Below are 14,014 nucleotides of genomic sequence, written 5' to 3' on the forward strand. Positions count from 1 at the left end.
TTCCTCTGAAATGGGATCAAGCACCAGCCATGGCTTTTCGTCTTAGCCCCGTCGTGGTCTGCCCTAGCCCCGCCGCAAAAGGCGGTCGGAGGCGCGTAAAATTAGGCGTTTCAGCCTATTTCGCTTCTTTTCCCCTTTTTTTAATTTCCAGAACCTGGATCAAAAGGCGAATGCCTTGGAAGGTTGATTTTTCTTCCCTTCGTCGCACGCCCTTCGCGTCCCTTTTTGGCCGAAGCTCAAATGAAACCCTAACGGATTCGGTGGCTTTTGGGTTCAGGAAACGCCTTCGACGACTGTGCGAGAAGGAGAAAAAAGGTAAACCGTTTTTCTATTTTAATATTTTGTTTCTAAAAGGACAAAAATAAGAATCGAAACAGGAAAATTACCTTTTTTGAATTTTTTTATATTGAATCCCCCCTTTTTACATTGGTTTCTTTTCGGCTTTATAACCGATTACAATATTAGAAAAATATTGTCTCTACTACTGTTTGCGTTTTGTTTGGGTTCTCTACTGTTGCGTCTCGTTTTGGCTTTCCTTTTTTGTCCTTTTTTGCAAGATCGGCGGGGTCAAAGGCAAATGTTTCGATTTTTTGCCATTTTGGTGCGAGAGGGGACAGACATCGGGCATCATGCATGCTACAGAGGCACATGGGGTGGCCAGAGGGTGCGGCGCTGGAAGGCACTTAGGGTTTTTGTTTAGCTGATATGTTTTGGGTTAATTGGGCTATTAGGGTTTAAGTTATTGGGCTTGTAATTGGGTTTTAAAACTTGGGCTGATTTGGTTTTGTAAATGAACATTTAATGGACTTATTTATTATTTTTGGTTTATTCTTTGATTGGGCCCGGGCAAAATTTGGGTTTCACAAACAAATTAAAATTAAATGTTGCAAATAATTTATATTAATTCCTTAAAATATTTAAGTGTTATATTTCCTATGTTATAATATTAATAATATATTATTATAAATTATGTTTATAATTCTATTATAATTTAAGTTGAAGTTTTAATATTATTAATTATAAGTACTTCATCAATTATAAAACTTTTATTAATTATAAGTGTTATTTTCATATCCAATCTAAAATATATATTTTAAATTTAGAAACAAATTAATTATTTACTTAAAAGTTATTTAAAATTTTTATTTCACATATGATAATATAATATTATTTAAAATAACTTATTTTATTTTATATATTTAAAATAAACATTTTAAAGTTCTCCAATATTTTGATAACTCTCAAATCACTTTTTCAGTTACTTTTCGAAAACACATTTTCAAAATTTAATATTAAATTAACCTCGACGTCGCATAAATACTGCTGATGTGACTTAATTGAACGATACTAAACCATGTCAATTTTCATACCGATTATTTAATTCAATTTTTTTTTTTAAAAAAAGGGGAAATTCTGACGTGAAATTTAGCAATGGTAAATGCCACGTCATTACAGTTAAGCATTGGACTAGCTAAATCGACCTTATACAAATTTAGGTACTCAATTATGAATTTACGTTTAAGCCTCAAATACAGATCCGTTTTCAACAGTTTTGAGGGTAAAAGTTAGAAACGCATTAAAAACTTGAAAATGGAATATCAAAGTACAAACGTTTAACAGAAAATACTATACGTGCACTACACTGCACTCTATAAACATCCCTTATTGTTTCAGATAGAAAACGATTTGGTGAGGCTATCAATTGAGACAGGCAGCCACGGCCATTATAGACATCAAATACCTATCTACCTATCTACCTATCTATCAATCAATCAGTTGTGTATGTGCAAAATAGTAATACCCTAACAATAACTCGGTGATGGGTGCTTGTATGTTGGTACGCTGCCTGCTACTCAACTCCCCATCAAATATATATATATAAACAAACGAAAGTCTCAGAGAAACACTGGCGCCATTACAAGTGTTATGGTAGCAAGCATTTTTATGAGCACATGAAGTGATGGTCCAGCTGTGTCTTTGAATGGATCTCCCACTCTGCAATCCCATAAATTCCAATTATCATTTTCTTCTTATTATTATTTGAAAGATACTCGGAGATCATATCACTATACCATATTATTGGGCATGAGTATCAGACAACTTCAAGAAACATGAAGAGTTGGAGCAACACAACCCTACAGTTATTAAGGAACAGGAATACAAGAAAAGGAAAAAACAAACTTACGTATCTCCAGTAACTGCTGCTTTATGAGATTCGCTGCCTTTGCCACCAAGGGCTCCAGTCTCAATAAACTTCTTTGCATTATCCCAGGCACCACCAGCTGTGTTTAGAAAAAGAGCCATTAAAATACCAGAAACTGTTGCAAACATCAACAAAGCAGCTACTACTTTTGCTCCGAGGAGAGGATGCCCAGTATAGTGTCCCAAAACTCGAAATAGAAAACCTGCAAATTATTACAATATTGTATGTGCTTAGATTCTAAAAATATACTAAACTCAAAAGAAAATCAGAGAAACCGCTTTAGACATCTAATCTCCTAAAGTATCTTGGTAAAATATAATTTACATTCTTGGAAATTAACACTAGGAAAGAAAAAAAAAACTTAAAAGAAAAAATCAGAAAGAAATGAAGGATTAATAAGATAAATGAACAAACTACCCCAGAATATCAACAGTAAATAATAGCAAAAATAATAATTATAATCAGCAAAGAGCAATTGACGTACCAACTACAATTGGTGATACTATAGCCAAAGCACCAGGTTTTATCATCTCCCTCAGAGATGCAGAAGCCACAATAGCAACACAGCGACCATAATCTGGTTTCTCCTTGTAGTCCTGCATTAAGTATTTCAGAAAAAATAAAGCACAAATATTCACACAAGATAGAGAAATTATAGAAAAGAAACAACATGATTTAAAGCAACACTTAATTACTCTAAATTTGTTTCTGTCAGATTAATGATAAGAACAATGAATAGAAAGTTTTAAATCTCTTTTCACATCTTTATACTTTTGGAAAGAAACTTTAAAAGTGGATTATGGAACAAAGACTGCAACTGTATCTTTTTTCTCTTCTTGTCACTTCTCTCACAATTCTTCTATCCAGATAAGAAATATTTTTAAATTTCTCTACTGCTTTTTGCTCAAATACAAATAGAAAAGTGAACAGTTAAAGTACACGCTATAAAAGGCAATTGAAACCTTAGACCCACCATGATACCCGGCCTCTCAATAAATTGTCTTCTCACTTCCTTAACAACCTCCTGAGCAGTTCGGCCAACAGCAGCGCAGGCCCATGAACTAAATAGGAATATAAGCATGGAACCCAACAACCCACCAATAAAAACCTCAGGAATGGCAATATCAACCTGAAAGATCATTCAAACTACAAATGTTAGACAAATATTGAAAGACATTGCGAAGTAACAACTTCAGGCTCCATTTGTTGCCACTTTTTTACATGTTCTCATCATTTTTTACCATTTCTCAGAAGCACCAATTCAAGCACAATTACTGTGGTTACAAGAAAAACCACACATTTTTCTTTAGTAAATTACTCAATCATTGCTTCTTCTTTTTTAATTCCTAAGTAAAACATTAGTAGGAAGTGAGTGGTAAACTATACAGTCTTTCATTAAAGCATAGTATAGTAACACAGACCTGTTTAAAAGGTTCACGTGCAAAAGATGAAACCTCATCCATATATGCACTAAACAGAAGAAAGGAAGCAAGTGCTGCAGATCCAATGGCAAAACCCTTGGTGGTAGCTTTTGTGGTGTTCCCGACAGCATCAAGAACATCAGTAATCTCTCGCACACTGTCTGGCTGTACAAGGCATCAACAGCCAACTTAAATAATCCAAAAAGAAGAAACTGTAATATACAGTAAAATCTAGAGAATCAGCAATATAGCACCTGCTGACTCAGCTCTACAATTCCACCAGCATTATCAGCTATAGGACCAAACATATCCATGGTTAGAATATAAGCAGCAGTGCTGAGCATTCCCATTGTAGCTACTGCTGTGCCAAACAGCCCACCAGTTGGACTTCCTGTTTCGTCCACAAGCCCTGAGGTGTGACCCAGCCAAAAAGCAGAAATAATAGATACACTTATAACAAGAACAGGAAGTGCTGTCGATTCCAGGCCCAAGCTGACTCCAGCAATAATGTTAGTCCCATGTCCTGTAGAGCTAGAAAGCGCTAATGTGCGTACAGGCTCATGCTTGTAGTCAGTGTAATATTTGGTTATCCAGACAAAAACATACGCTGTAATAATACCAACTAATCCACATAAGGTCAACCATGCAGAAGGTGCTTGTTCAGTATAAAGCAACCACCGAGTAGACTGCAATCATTTCAAAAAGTACAAGACATGAATAAGCTTTCAATCAAAACAAAGGAATGTAAATGGCAAGATTTCAATACTTCATGAGAGAAAATAGAAAAAAATATTGCATTATGCTCCAGTTATAGATTATATATTACCCCAAAAAATGTCAGAACAGCCAAAATTATTGTAACAGAATATCCTTTCTGAAGGATTGTCATTGGATCCTCTAATGGAACTTTCACATTGGAGTCACGTGTACCCCTAATTGAAAGTATTCCAATTGATGATACCACCAGGTCAAATGAGTGCACAACAAGAGGAAACAGGATGAAGCCAGACGGGTCTGCATAAATATCAAAGATGAGGCCACACCAAAAGAACACACTCAATACAAAGAATATGCCAAAACCAGAGAAAAATAAACTGAAACAAAAACCAAGCTAACAACTCAACATGAAATGTTTTTCATACCGTCACTTAGTTACATTTTTGCAGGTCTGAACCCTTAATATTAACTACAACCAATGGACATACTCTTAGAACTAACAAACTTGGTTCTAACACCATAGGGGTATAAACTTCTTTCATACCTATTTGTTGACAAGGTTGGTTTGAAAACTACAGCAGTCATAAAACATTAGTAACCAAGACTAGAGATGCCTGATCGCTTCTAGTTAAGAGGCATTTCAAGTTTGTCTTCAACATTAGGTAAGAGCCAAATAACACTAGTCATCCACTTTTACAACCCTCTTTCAAACCTCACTTAACTACAATAACAAAACGAAACATCAGGACACAAGAATGCCTCTTTATCTCATCAAACTGCAAATTGTGGCTTCCTTGTACTGGTCAGGAAGGTTTTAACTTTCAACTTGATTTGTGGTAAATTTATTAAAACAAGATAAAATTATATTTTTGCAGTTGTAAATTGTTGTAGTTAATAGGACATTCACAGGATGCAACAGTATAAATATGTTACAATTCCATTAAAAATGAGAGGGGACTTGAACTCGCCTTCAATTTTACAACGCTGAGCCATTGTTCCACCAAGTATCATGGCACTAATTATCTCTGCTGCAATGCTTTCAAAAAGATCTGCACCTCGAGCAGCACAATCACCAACATTGTCTCCAACCTTCAGTACAAAAGGAAAGATCCAAGTAACAAACGTTACCACTAAGATAAAATGTGTGAAAACTTAAACATAAAATATAAAGATAAAGAAGAATCATCATGGCTGTAAATTTGATCACGCTTTCCAATACTGATTTGCAGTATATATTTTCCGCCACGTCCCTTATTGAACTTTCAACCAATAATTCTTTTACTAACAAAATCTTCAAATGGATTACTTCAGTTTCCACGAAATCTAGAAGGTTCAATTTTTTAATGGTAAAGAAATATAAACTTCTAAAAATAAAAATTAAAATATAAGTTTTCTGCTTTCTCTCTCAAATGCATGTGTATTTGAATCTGAGAAAGGCTTTAATAATTATGTGCAAGGTCAGGTAGAAACATATCCCCCAGAGTTCTGCTATCATAATAAAATGTTTAACAAAATTGCAATTGCTTTTAAAATACAACTTCAAAAATTTTCTTCCAACAAAAGCCCCTATAGTCAACTCCTACAACCATAAACCTTCAGTCCAGTTCATAAATGAACAAATTCATTGTCTAAAATAGGAAATTACACAAAATATGCGCAAGCTTTACATACTCATTTTCAACTCAAAACTAAATAAATAAGATGAAGAGAATAAAACCGTGTTACTTCGGACTCCAAATGATTAATTATATCTTAAGCATCAATTCAAATAAAGAACTCCATGAAGTTCAAATTCAATACCAAATCTGCAATTACAGCCGGGTTTCGAGGATCATCTTCAGGTATTCCTTGTTCCACTTTTCCCACAAGATCTGCCCCAACGTCAGCTGCTTTTGTATATATTCCACCACCCAACTGAGCAAATAGGGCAACAAATGAAGCCCCAAAACCATATCCCACAAGAAGAAGAGGCACTGAAAGAAATACACAATATTGATCAAGGGAGTCACTAGTACTATTGATTCTAAAATCCATGTAATGCTAGTTTAAGGTGAACAAAGAATCAACAGCCACAGTCCAAATATAGTCATGTTTGCATACAAGCATATGTAGTGTGATTTGATAGCTCAGCTCATCATAGGGAGACTGAAACTTTAGGACTCGTTAGAGAGAGACCCAAATCTCTTTAGGGTTTTTTAATATCAATTCTGCTTAGGGCTCATTATTCCATTTGTCCCTTTAACCAAGGGCCAGCCTTGTTTCATAAATAGGAAACCAACGGGAAAAAATTAAATAAAATCAAAACTAAAAATCCTAAGGAATGAAATAAACCTACAACGTAATCCTTAGTTAGAAAATGGAAATTAATGGTCTTTCCTGACATAGGTTTGGCACAAAACATTACTCCCCTCCTAGAGAAGAGTTTGTTCTCACACTCACAAAGTCAGATACACTAGGCCAATGCTGCCTTTCTCAAGGGTGAATGATATTTATATAGTGCTCACACATCCTGAAAATCATCATTGTAGTTGAATCAAAGGCAATTGTATTAGCTAAACCGACCACTACCACACCATTATTCCTTCGCATTACAAACAATAGAAATCAATAGAGGTCATGGACCTCCACCAACTTATTCACATTTATGAGCACCATTGAATGGATCACTTCAAACTTCTAACCAACCTTCACAATTTTTGAAAGTAACCCAATTAAGCTTTCTCGACTGGCAACTCCCATAAACTCAAGCATGTTTTTGGTAAAAAAAAAAAAATCCATTTCACTAGGTAACCCAGCAGGTTTAGACCCATTAAACATTTTTGATATACACTTGGAGGTTTTTCAAATCAAGTTTAAAGAAATAGGCAGTTTACTGGATATGAGTTTAGAAGGGGTTAATGAATAACAGAAAGGATCAAAGTTGGTTTTGACTGCCATGGTTTTTGTCAACATGGATTTAGGAGGGTTTGATACATAGGATACGGAAGAAAGATTGATAGAAGCTTCCATGGTTTGGTTTTCTTCAATTAGAGGGTCTACCATAAAGTTACCAACCTTTTTACCACCAATCATTTTATCTATTTCTTCATGCATTTGATTAAACACTTGGGTTTTGGTTTCAGCAATAATTTCATCAACATGCTGCAACTTACAATCAAGCATTTGTTCTATCTTTGCCTGCATATGCTCAAGCTCCTTACATATTTTTACTCGCCACTCTGTCAACCATTGTTCTACCATTGCTAAGGATCATTGGCTCTTGATACCAAATTGTTACGACCATGTGTTTAGGATTGATAGCTCAGCTCATCAAAGGGAGACTGAAACCTTTCAGCTCATAAAAGGAGACTAAAACCTTAGGACTCATAAGAGAGAGACCCAAATCTCTCAAGGGTTTTTTGATAGAAATTTTGCTTAAGGTTTATTATTCCATACGTCCCTTAAAAAGGACCAATCTTGTTACATAAATAGGCAACCTATTCTAAAACAAAAATAAATTAACTGACGTAAAATCACAAACAAGAAACCTAAGGAAAAGAAATAAAATTGCAACGTAAGCCTTAATTGGAGAATCAAAATTAAAGGCCTTTCCTAACATAGGTCCAGCCATAACAACAGATCACTTCAGCATTGCAAGCAACATAGCACCTGAACTTTCTATGTGAAAACAATAGTTCACCATGTGAGATAAAGTTAACCAACATGAACTGTCATAGGAAACAAAATACAGTACTTGCAGAAAGCAAAGACTACAAATTAGCAACAATGCCTCAAAAATCAAGAATACCATGTTACAAACACCCAACAATATCATACATAAGATGTTATGCATACAGCAATAAGCTTCAAAGAAAACATGTGAGACAGATTCCAAAAGACATATTTGGTATAATTAAATCAAGAACCTTCAATCACAAAACTTTCAGTCACTCTAATTCAAATAGAAAGGGCAACTCAAATCATTAACTTTGACAAGAATATAATAACAATTATTCTAAGGAATGTTGTGCCACTTTCTCCATTGTATTTTGTTAGTAATTCATAGAATGTTCATATGTGCCATTCTCTTCATTAGTAAGAAAATTTTAGGTAGCCAAAAACCTAATAGCTAGAAGCCATACCACACGTCATTGACAGATATAACTAAAAGTCTAAAACCCAAGTCATAGCTGCTTTAAACTAATGATCACACTTGATGAATTTGCAAGGCAATTACCAATCTTAGATAGCCAAGAGAACCAACTACTACCCACTTTCATTTATATGGGGGAAACAGGAAATCATGCTTATACACTCAATCAACATTTAAACAAGAGAACATGAACATTCAAGAATATTTCTCAATATGTCAACGTATGTAGGAAACGGTAAGAACCATGTAATATGAATATCCATCTGCACAAAGTGAATTAATATAAATAAATTAAGGAATAAGGAAATTAATCACATACAATCTGTAACCTTCATTGAACCAGGTTAATGCACTCCTAGCCAAACATAAAAAGTTGCATAAAGGATGGCTATACCAATCACAGCCATACCAACCACCACCAAGGCGGAAAAACCACCAGCACGGACAGCTATCTGCATGTTATGTCTGCACTTAGTACTCAAATCCACAAGCATCCAAGAAAAAAAAATGAAATTTAAAAGGATACAACCTGCAGTGCTTCCCTTGCTGACCGTCTTGCAGCATTAGAGACTCGAACATTTGCACGAACTGATACCCACATCCCAACATACCCAGCGACACCTGAACATAGAGCCCCCAATAGAAATGCAGCAACAGTGATACATGCAGATGTTGCCCTGCACAAAATCATATTTGTCACAAGGGTAAAGAAAAAGAAGTCGAATGCTATTTTACATAATGTTCATATATATCTCAACCTTCCTAAGCCTGAGGATTCTTGTTGAGGAGTTGTATTTCGAAACAAATATATGCTAAGGATCACTAGTGCTAGCAACAATGCCATCTTGGAGATAGTACCATACTGTGTCTTGAAGAATCCTTCTGCTCCATCACGTATAGCCTCAGATATCTAGAAACAAAAAAGATAAGCTTGATAAAGGTGAATGACGAGATTGCTAGCAAATAGAAAGTTATTAGTTGCATTTTAAGTGTTAACAAGAAAATGACAAACAATTTGGGGGAGGCTCCTCTTTATCAAGATATGTATGTGACAAAGTAGTGAGAAAGCATGGAGTTCTTAGCCTTAAGAATTTCTTCTTGTTCCAAATGCCGACAATGAATAAACTAGAAATCATACTTTTTCCTAGATCTATGCATGCTATTCAATTGCAAAAATATTTTCTGAAAACGTTCTGTACAGATTAGATTAAGAGGCTAGAGTTTAATTGATGTAAAAAAAAAAAGTGTCCTCTATCATCAATATTTCTTATCAAGCCTTACATGAAACTCTAACGGTCGTTAGATATGACTGATGTACATTAAAGCAGTAAAATTCTAACAAAATTAACAGGCATTGAGAATAAAACATTCATTTAGTAATTAAAAAGTTGCTGGAGAAGCATTTAATACAATTTTTCCAAGAGCATAAAGAAAGCTTGATATTTGATTTTATGAAAGTTGAATTTACCCTAAAAAAATATTACCTGAGCCATCTCTGGAGGCCCTTCATCCTTGGAAAGGACCCACTTTGTAAGATAAATTGACAAAAGGAAGCTGACAATGCAAACTGAGAAGACAAAAACAATGAGAGGAGAAGTACTTGCTCCAATGTAAAAGACATATCCGAAGCCCAAAAAGAGAAGTATAACAAGAACACGAACATTAATTCCCCTGAGAATTCGAAAAATCTGCAGAAAGGAATTAGTCTTTTTTTTTTTTCTTTTTTGAGAATAGGAATTAATCAATGAACACACAATAAGAGGAAAAAGAGTGTCTCATGAGCCAAGAGGAAGGAGAGAGAGAGATAAAAAAATATGCTTAGCTAGGCAAGACAATAGAAATGAAAAAGAAAAGAATTCTCCATAGTATCCACATCACTCCTTATTTTCTTGACTAAAATATTCAGCTGTGGGTCTCTATTAACTTTGCCAGTACAAGTCAAACTACCATTCACATCAATTCAGCGGTCTCTGTGAAGATCACGCTAAGCTTCTTTCCTTTTTTTAATGCTAACCATATTTTTCCATTTTAAGTTCAATAGAACCACAACTATTATAAACAACATAACACCAAAACCAACAGATAGACACACATAAGCCAAGATAATAGACAAGAATCTTAACTGCAATTAAGAAGGAAAAATGTGGCCAAATGAAAAAACAAAAAGTCAGGATGTATTTTGTGGACTTCATAACAAGTACTTGATATACCAATTGATCTAGAAAAGAAATATTAGAATGAGCAGTCTCACCAAGGTAGCCTTCAAACAATTCCTGAAACATATAGAGTTCTAAATCAAGCATCTCCGCTCACTAATTGTGTATATAGCTAAAATACACTTAATCTATAGCAATATTAAATTATTCCGAAGCAACTACAAATTGACAATGAGAAAAATGATCTGGCCAATAGGAATTAATTCCCCTTTTCCAAAAGTATCCAAAAAGGAAAAATGAGAACAAAAAGAGACATCAAGGCCAAAATATCCAAATGCGCACTCATCTACAACTAACAAACTGCACACAAAACTGAGACAAACATAATGTCCTTACCAAGGGAGTATATGGTTTACTACACATGTTCGGAAAAGTCCTTGGCCTATCTAGGTAAGGCCCCAAATTACCATTCTCAACGTCATCTCCCATCATCATGGCACTGGCAGAGTTCACCCTCCGGGAAACAGGAAAAGAGTACTCCCCAGTTTGGGGCAAATCACCCCCTGAACTTGGTCGCTGAATTTTGAATGCTTTAATTTGTCCAGTGAAAGACTATAATTTCACCTAAGACATAAAAGACAATCAACTTTTTTAATAACAACAGCCTTAATTCAGGTTCAATAGCTTCTATTCTTGCCTTCCCTCCAGTTCAGTGATTTTTAGACACAAGTTAATTTTCCTGCATAAAGATCAAAACATTTACCGGTTAAAACTGAAGTAAACAAACAAAAATTACAAACACTTAAGGTTTAGGTCAAATCAAACCAAGCCAAAACTTTGGTGATGTAAAAACAATACCTCATCAGTGAATAAGACACTTTTAGGCAGATAATTGGAGAAGGATTCTTAATACACTGCATTTCCAATCATAGAAACCCAATATCTCGAGTCTCTAAGCCTAGAAATGTGATCATGGAAGTACTCTACACTGATCAGAACAAAATCTAACATCATAATTATGCTCATATTGCTTAATATTAAGCAGCCAAAGCCCCTACTTATGACTGTATCTGAGTAGATAAAAAATGAGAACCTGGAAAAAGGTGCAAAAGTAATTGCATAGACTAAAAGATCTGGAAAGAACAATCTCATTGGTTTTACTGAAACTGAACATTTAACCAGAATATCTTTAAAAATCTCAGCTTACTGTGTCAAGAATTGCATAAAATACAATTCAAGTTTTGCTAAGTGGAAGGATGGGATGGAAAAGAAGGGAGATGTAAAAATTTTGAATGCAATGGTTAGGCTTACGCTATGAAGGTGGTAACGAACCTAAGTACTTAACCATTAGATTAGAAAATTGTTCCTCACCCTTAACATCAAGCAAAGGCTCAACCTAAAATATTCAAACATCTTACAAGATTATAACCACCAAATATCATTTCGACCTCCAATTAACCACTTCACTTCCCCTATTGCACTGCCAAGAGATATTCCATAAAAAGTGCAAGATGTTGCAAAAGGCCATTAGAAGCTAATAAATTAGCCAAAAGATGAAGTAGATTTTATATTTTTCAACCCACACATTTGCAAGAACCAAACATTATTTTGTTCCATTTTGACCTATCATAAGACTAAAAAACAAGACCAATTCAACTCAAAATACAATAATTTCAGTTCAGCATTCATGAATCATGATATTTTTCTCCTTTCTTTTTTTCTGTTTTGTTCCCATTTTTCGGACCTCATGGACTGTAGTTACGATAGTAAAATGGAAATAAATAAAACGAAAAAGAAAAGTTAATCCGATTAAAGCATCCACTAAGTTTTCAATTTTCGAAGGTTCCAAACAGTTCTCATTCCCGACATTTCATCAAGAAAACAACCAAATGAAGGGACCTCCCTGAGAAATATAACAACTTAGGATCCAAAGCCAAAATCCCAGATTCAAAGTATTGCATAATTTGATCTAAAAAATAATCAATTAGATCTACAAGAAAAGAAAAAGATTACACATACCGTTTTCAGTGGCCGCAGCGAAACCAAGTAACCGCCATTAAAGGGAAAAAAACGTTAATGCTCTCCCTCCCTCTCCCCCCCCCCTTCTCTCTCTCTCTCTCTCTCTCTCTCTCTCTCTGCGGAAACCGAAATTTTGCAGGCCTCTTAGCCTTAAGATTATAAACTTTTAACAAGTCGAGAAGGATGAGTTATTTTTGTTTGTTTGATTTTTCTTTTCTACCTTTTTTTTGTTTCCTTCGGTTTCATTTTATTCTTTTGGTTTAAGCTTTTCTCTGCTTCTGTTTAAAAAATCTCTTTTGCCATGTCAGCGCTGCCAATAGTTTTCTTACATGTAAGCTGTTTCCACGACCAGACAATTAAAGCTTTTATCCATTAATTATTAAAAGATTCCTTCTTCTATAAATAAAAACTTAGGTACCCAAATTTTTTTATTATTTAAGAAAATGAACTATTTTGAAAATCATGCAAGTAAATAACATCTTTTGAACAATAAACATAGGTGCACTTTCACCTAATAGTTGTCTACAGGGAATAAAAATATTTTTTAGGTCGCGTCAATGCTTTTGACGTCACCAATAATATGTATATGGGAGAATACGAAAAAAATGACGTCACCAAAAAGCTATATATACTCATGCCCCTGATGAAATATCAGTGTAAGGTGAAGATTAGGATTTTGGGGAGGTTGAAAATTTTTTGATTAGTTGTAAGGGAGAGAAGAGAGAAATGTTTGTATTAAGAAAACATGGAGATCAGGATCGATTTTTTTTTTGTTTGTTTCTATTTATTTAGAAAATTTATAATTTGAATGTATGTTTTATTTAATAGTGATCCAGTGGAGCTCGGACATCGACAAATTTAATGGTCCGTTTCGTTAGTATAAATCTCCAATAAGAGAAATTTCAAACAGATGAATGAAACTCGAACAGAAAAATAAGAAATGGGACAAGGTTTCGAAGCGTGTATCAAGTCATTATTTTTAAGGTTATATTCGCTCCTACCTATCTTTAGTGTGCAAAAGAGTTTTAAGCAAATTAACCTCGAACATACAATAAAGCTAATGACTATTTGCGTTTTGTATTGATGAGAATAGTCCACTAAGCACTAAACAATGTATAACAAGAAATTCAATTTCTAAAAGGATTTTTGCCGTAATACTTTATAGAATAATCTAATAATATTAGAAAATAGAGGAATAAAAGAAAGAATTTTAGATTTTTTTTTCGGTGTGATTTCCAAATGAAATATCATTTTATAGGAATTTTCATGTCTCTTCATAAAGACATCTTTTAATAGTTCTCTTTCGAATAAATAAATAATAATTATTCATCTAATTTTATAACTATTCAACTACTATTGTTTGAAT

The 14,014-nt window shown here is 34.3% G+C and overlaps 1 protein-coding gene across 1 annotated transcript; it reads right to left on the minus strand.

Annotated features, from left to right (window-relative positions):
* Positions 1 to 1,550: 1,550 nt before the first annotated feature.
* On the minus strand, positions 1,551 to 13,001 carry LOC108465412 (pyrophosphate-energized membrane proton pump 3-like). The gene is given in 15 exon segments (XM_053029737.1): positions 1,551 to 1,995; positions 2,186 to 2,405; positions 2,688 to 2,799; positions 3,177 to 3,332; positions 3,625 to 3,789; positions 3,879 to 4,310; positions 4,451 to 4,638; positions 5,310 to 5,430; positions 6,142 to 6,314; positions 8,793 to 8,925; positions 9,003 to 9,150; positions 9,232 to 9,383; positions 9,958 to 10,161; positions 11,026 to 11,368; positions 12,649 to 13,001. Coding segments are annotated over 14 exon segments (2,403 nt in total). The 5' UTR covers positions 11,125 to 11,368; positions 12,649 to 13,001; the 3' UTR covers positions 1,551 to 1,895.
* Between the last annotated feature and the right edge of the window lie 1,013 nt (positions 13,002 to 14,014).

Source organism: Gossypium arboreum, chromosome 6, assembly GCF_025698485.1.
Source record: "Gossypium arboreum isolate Shixiya-1 chromosome 6, ASM2569848v2, whole genome shotgun sequence".
Taxonomy (NCBI): Eukaryota; Viridiplantae; Streptophyta; class Magnoliopsida; order Malvales; family Malvaceae; genus Gossypium; species Gossypium arboreum.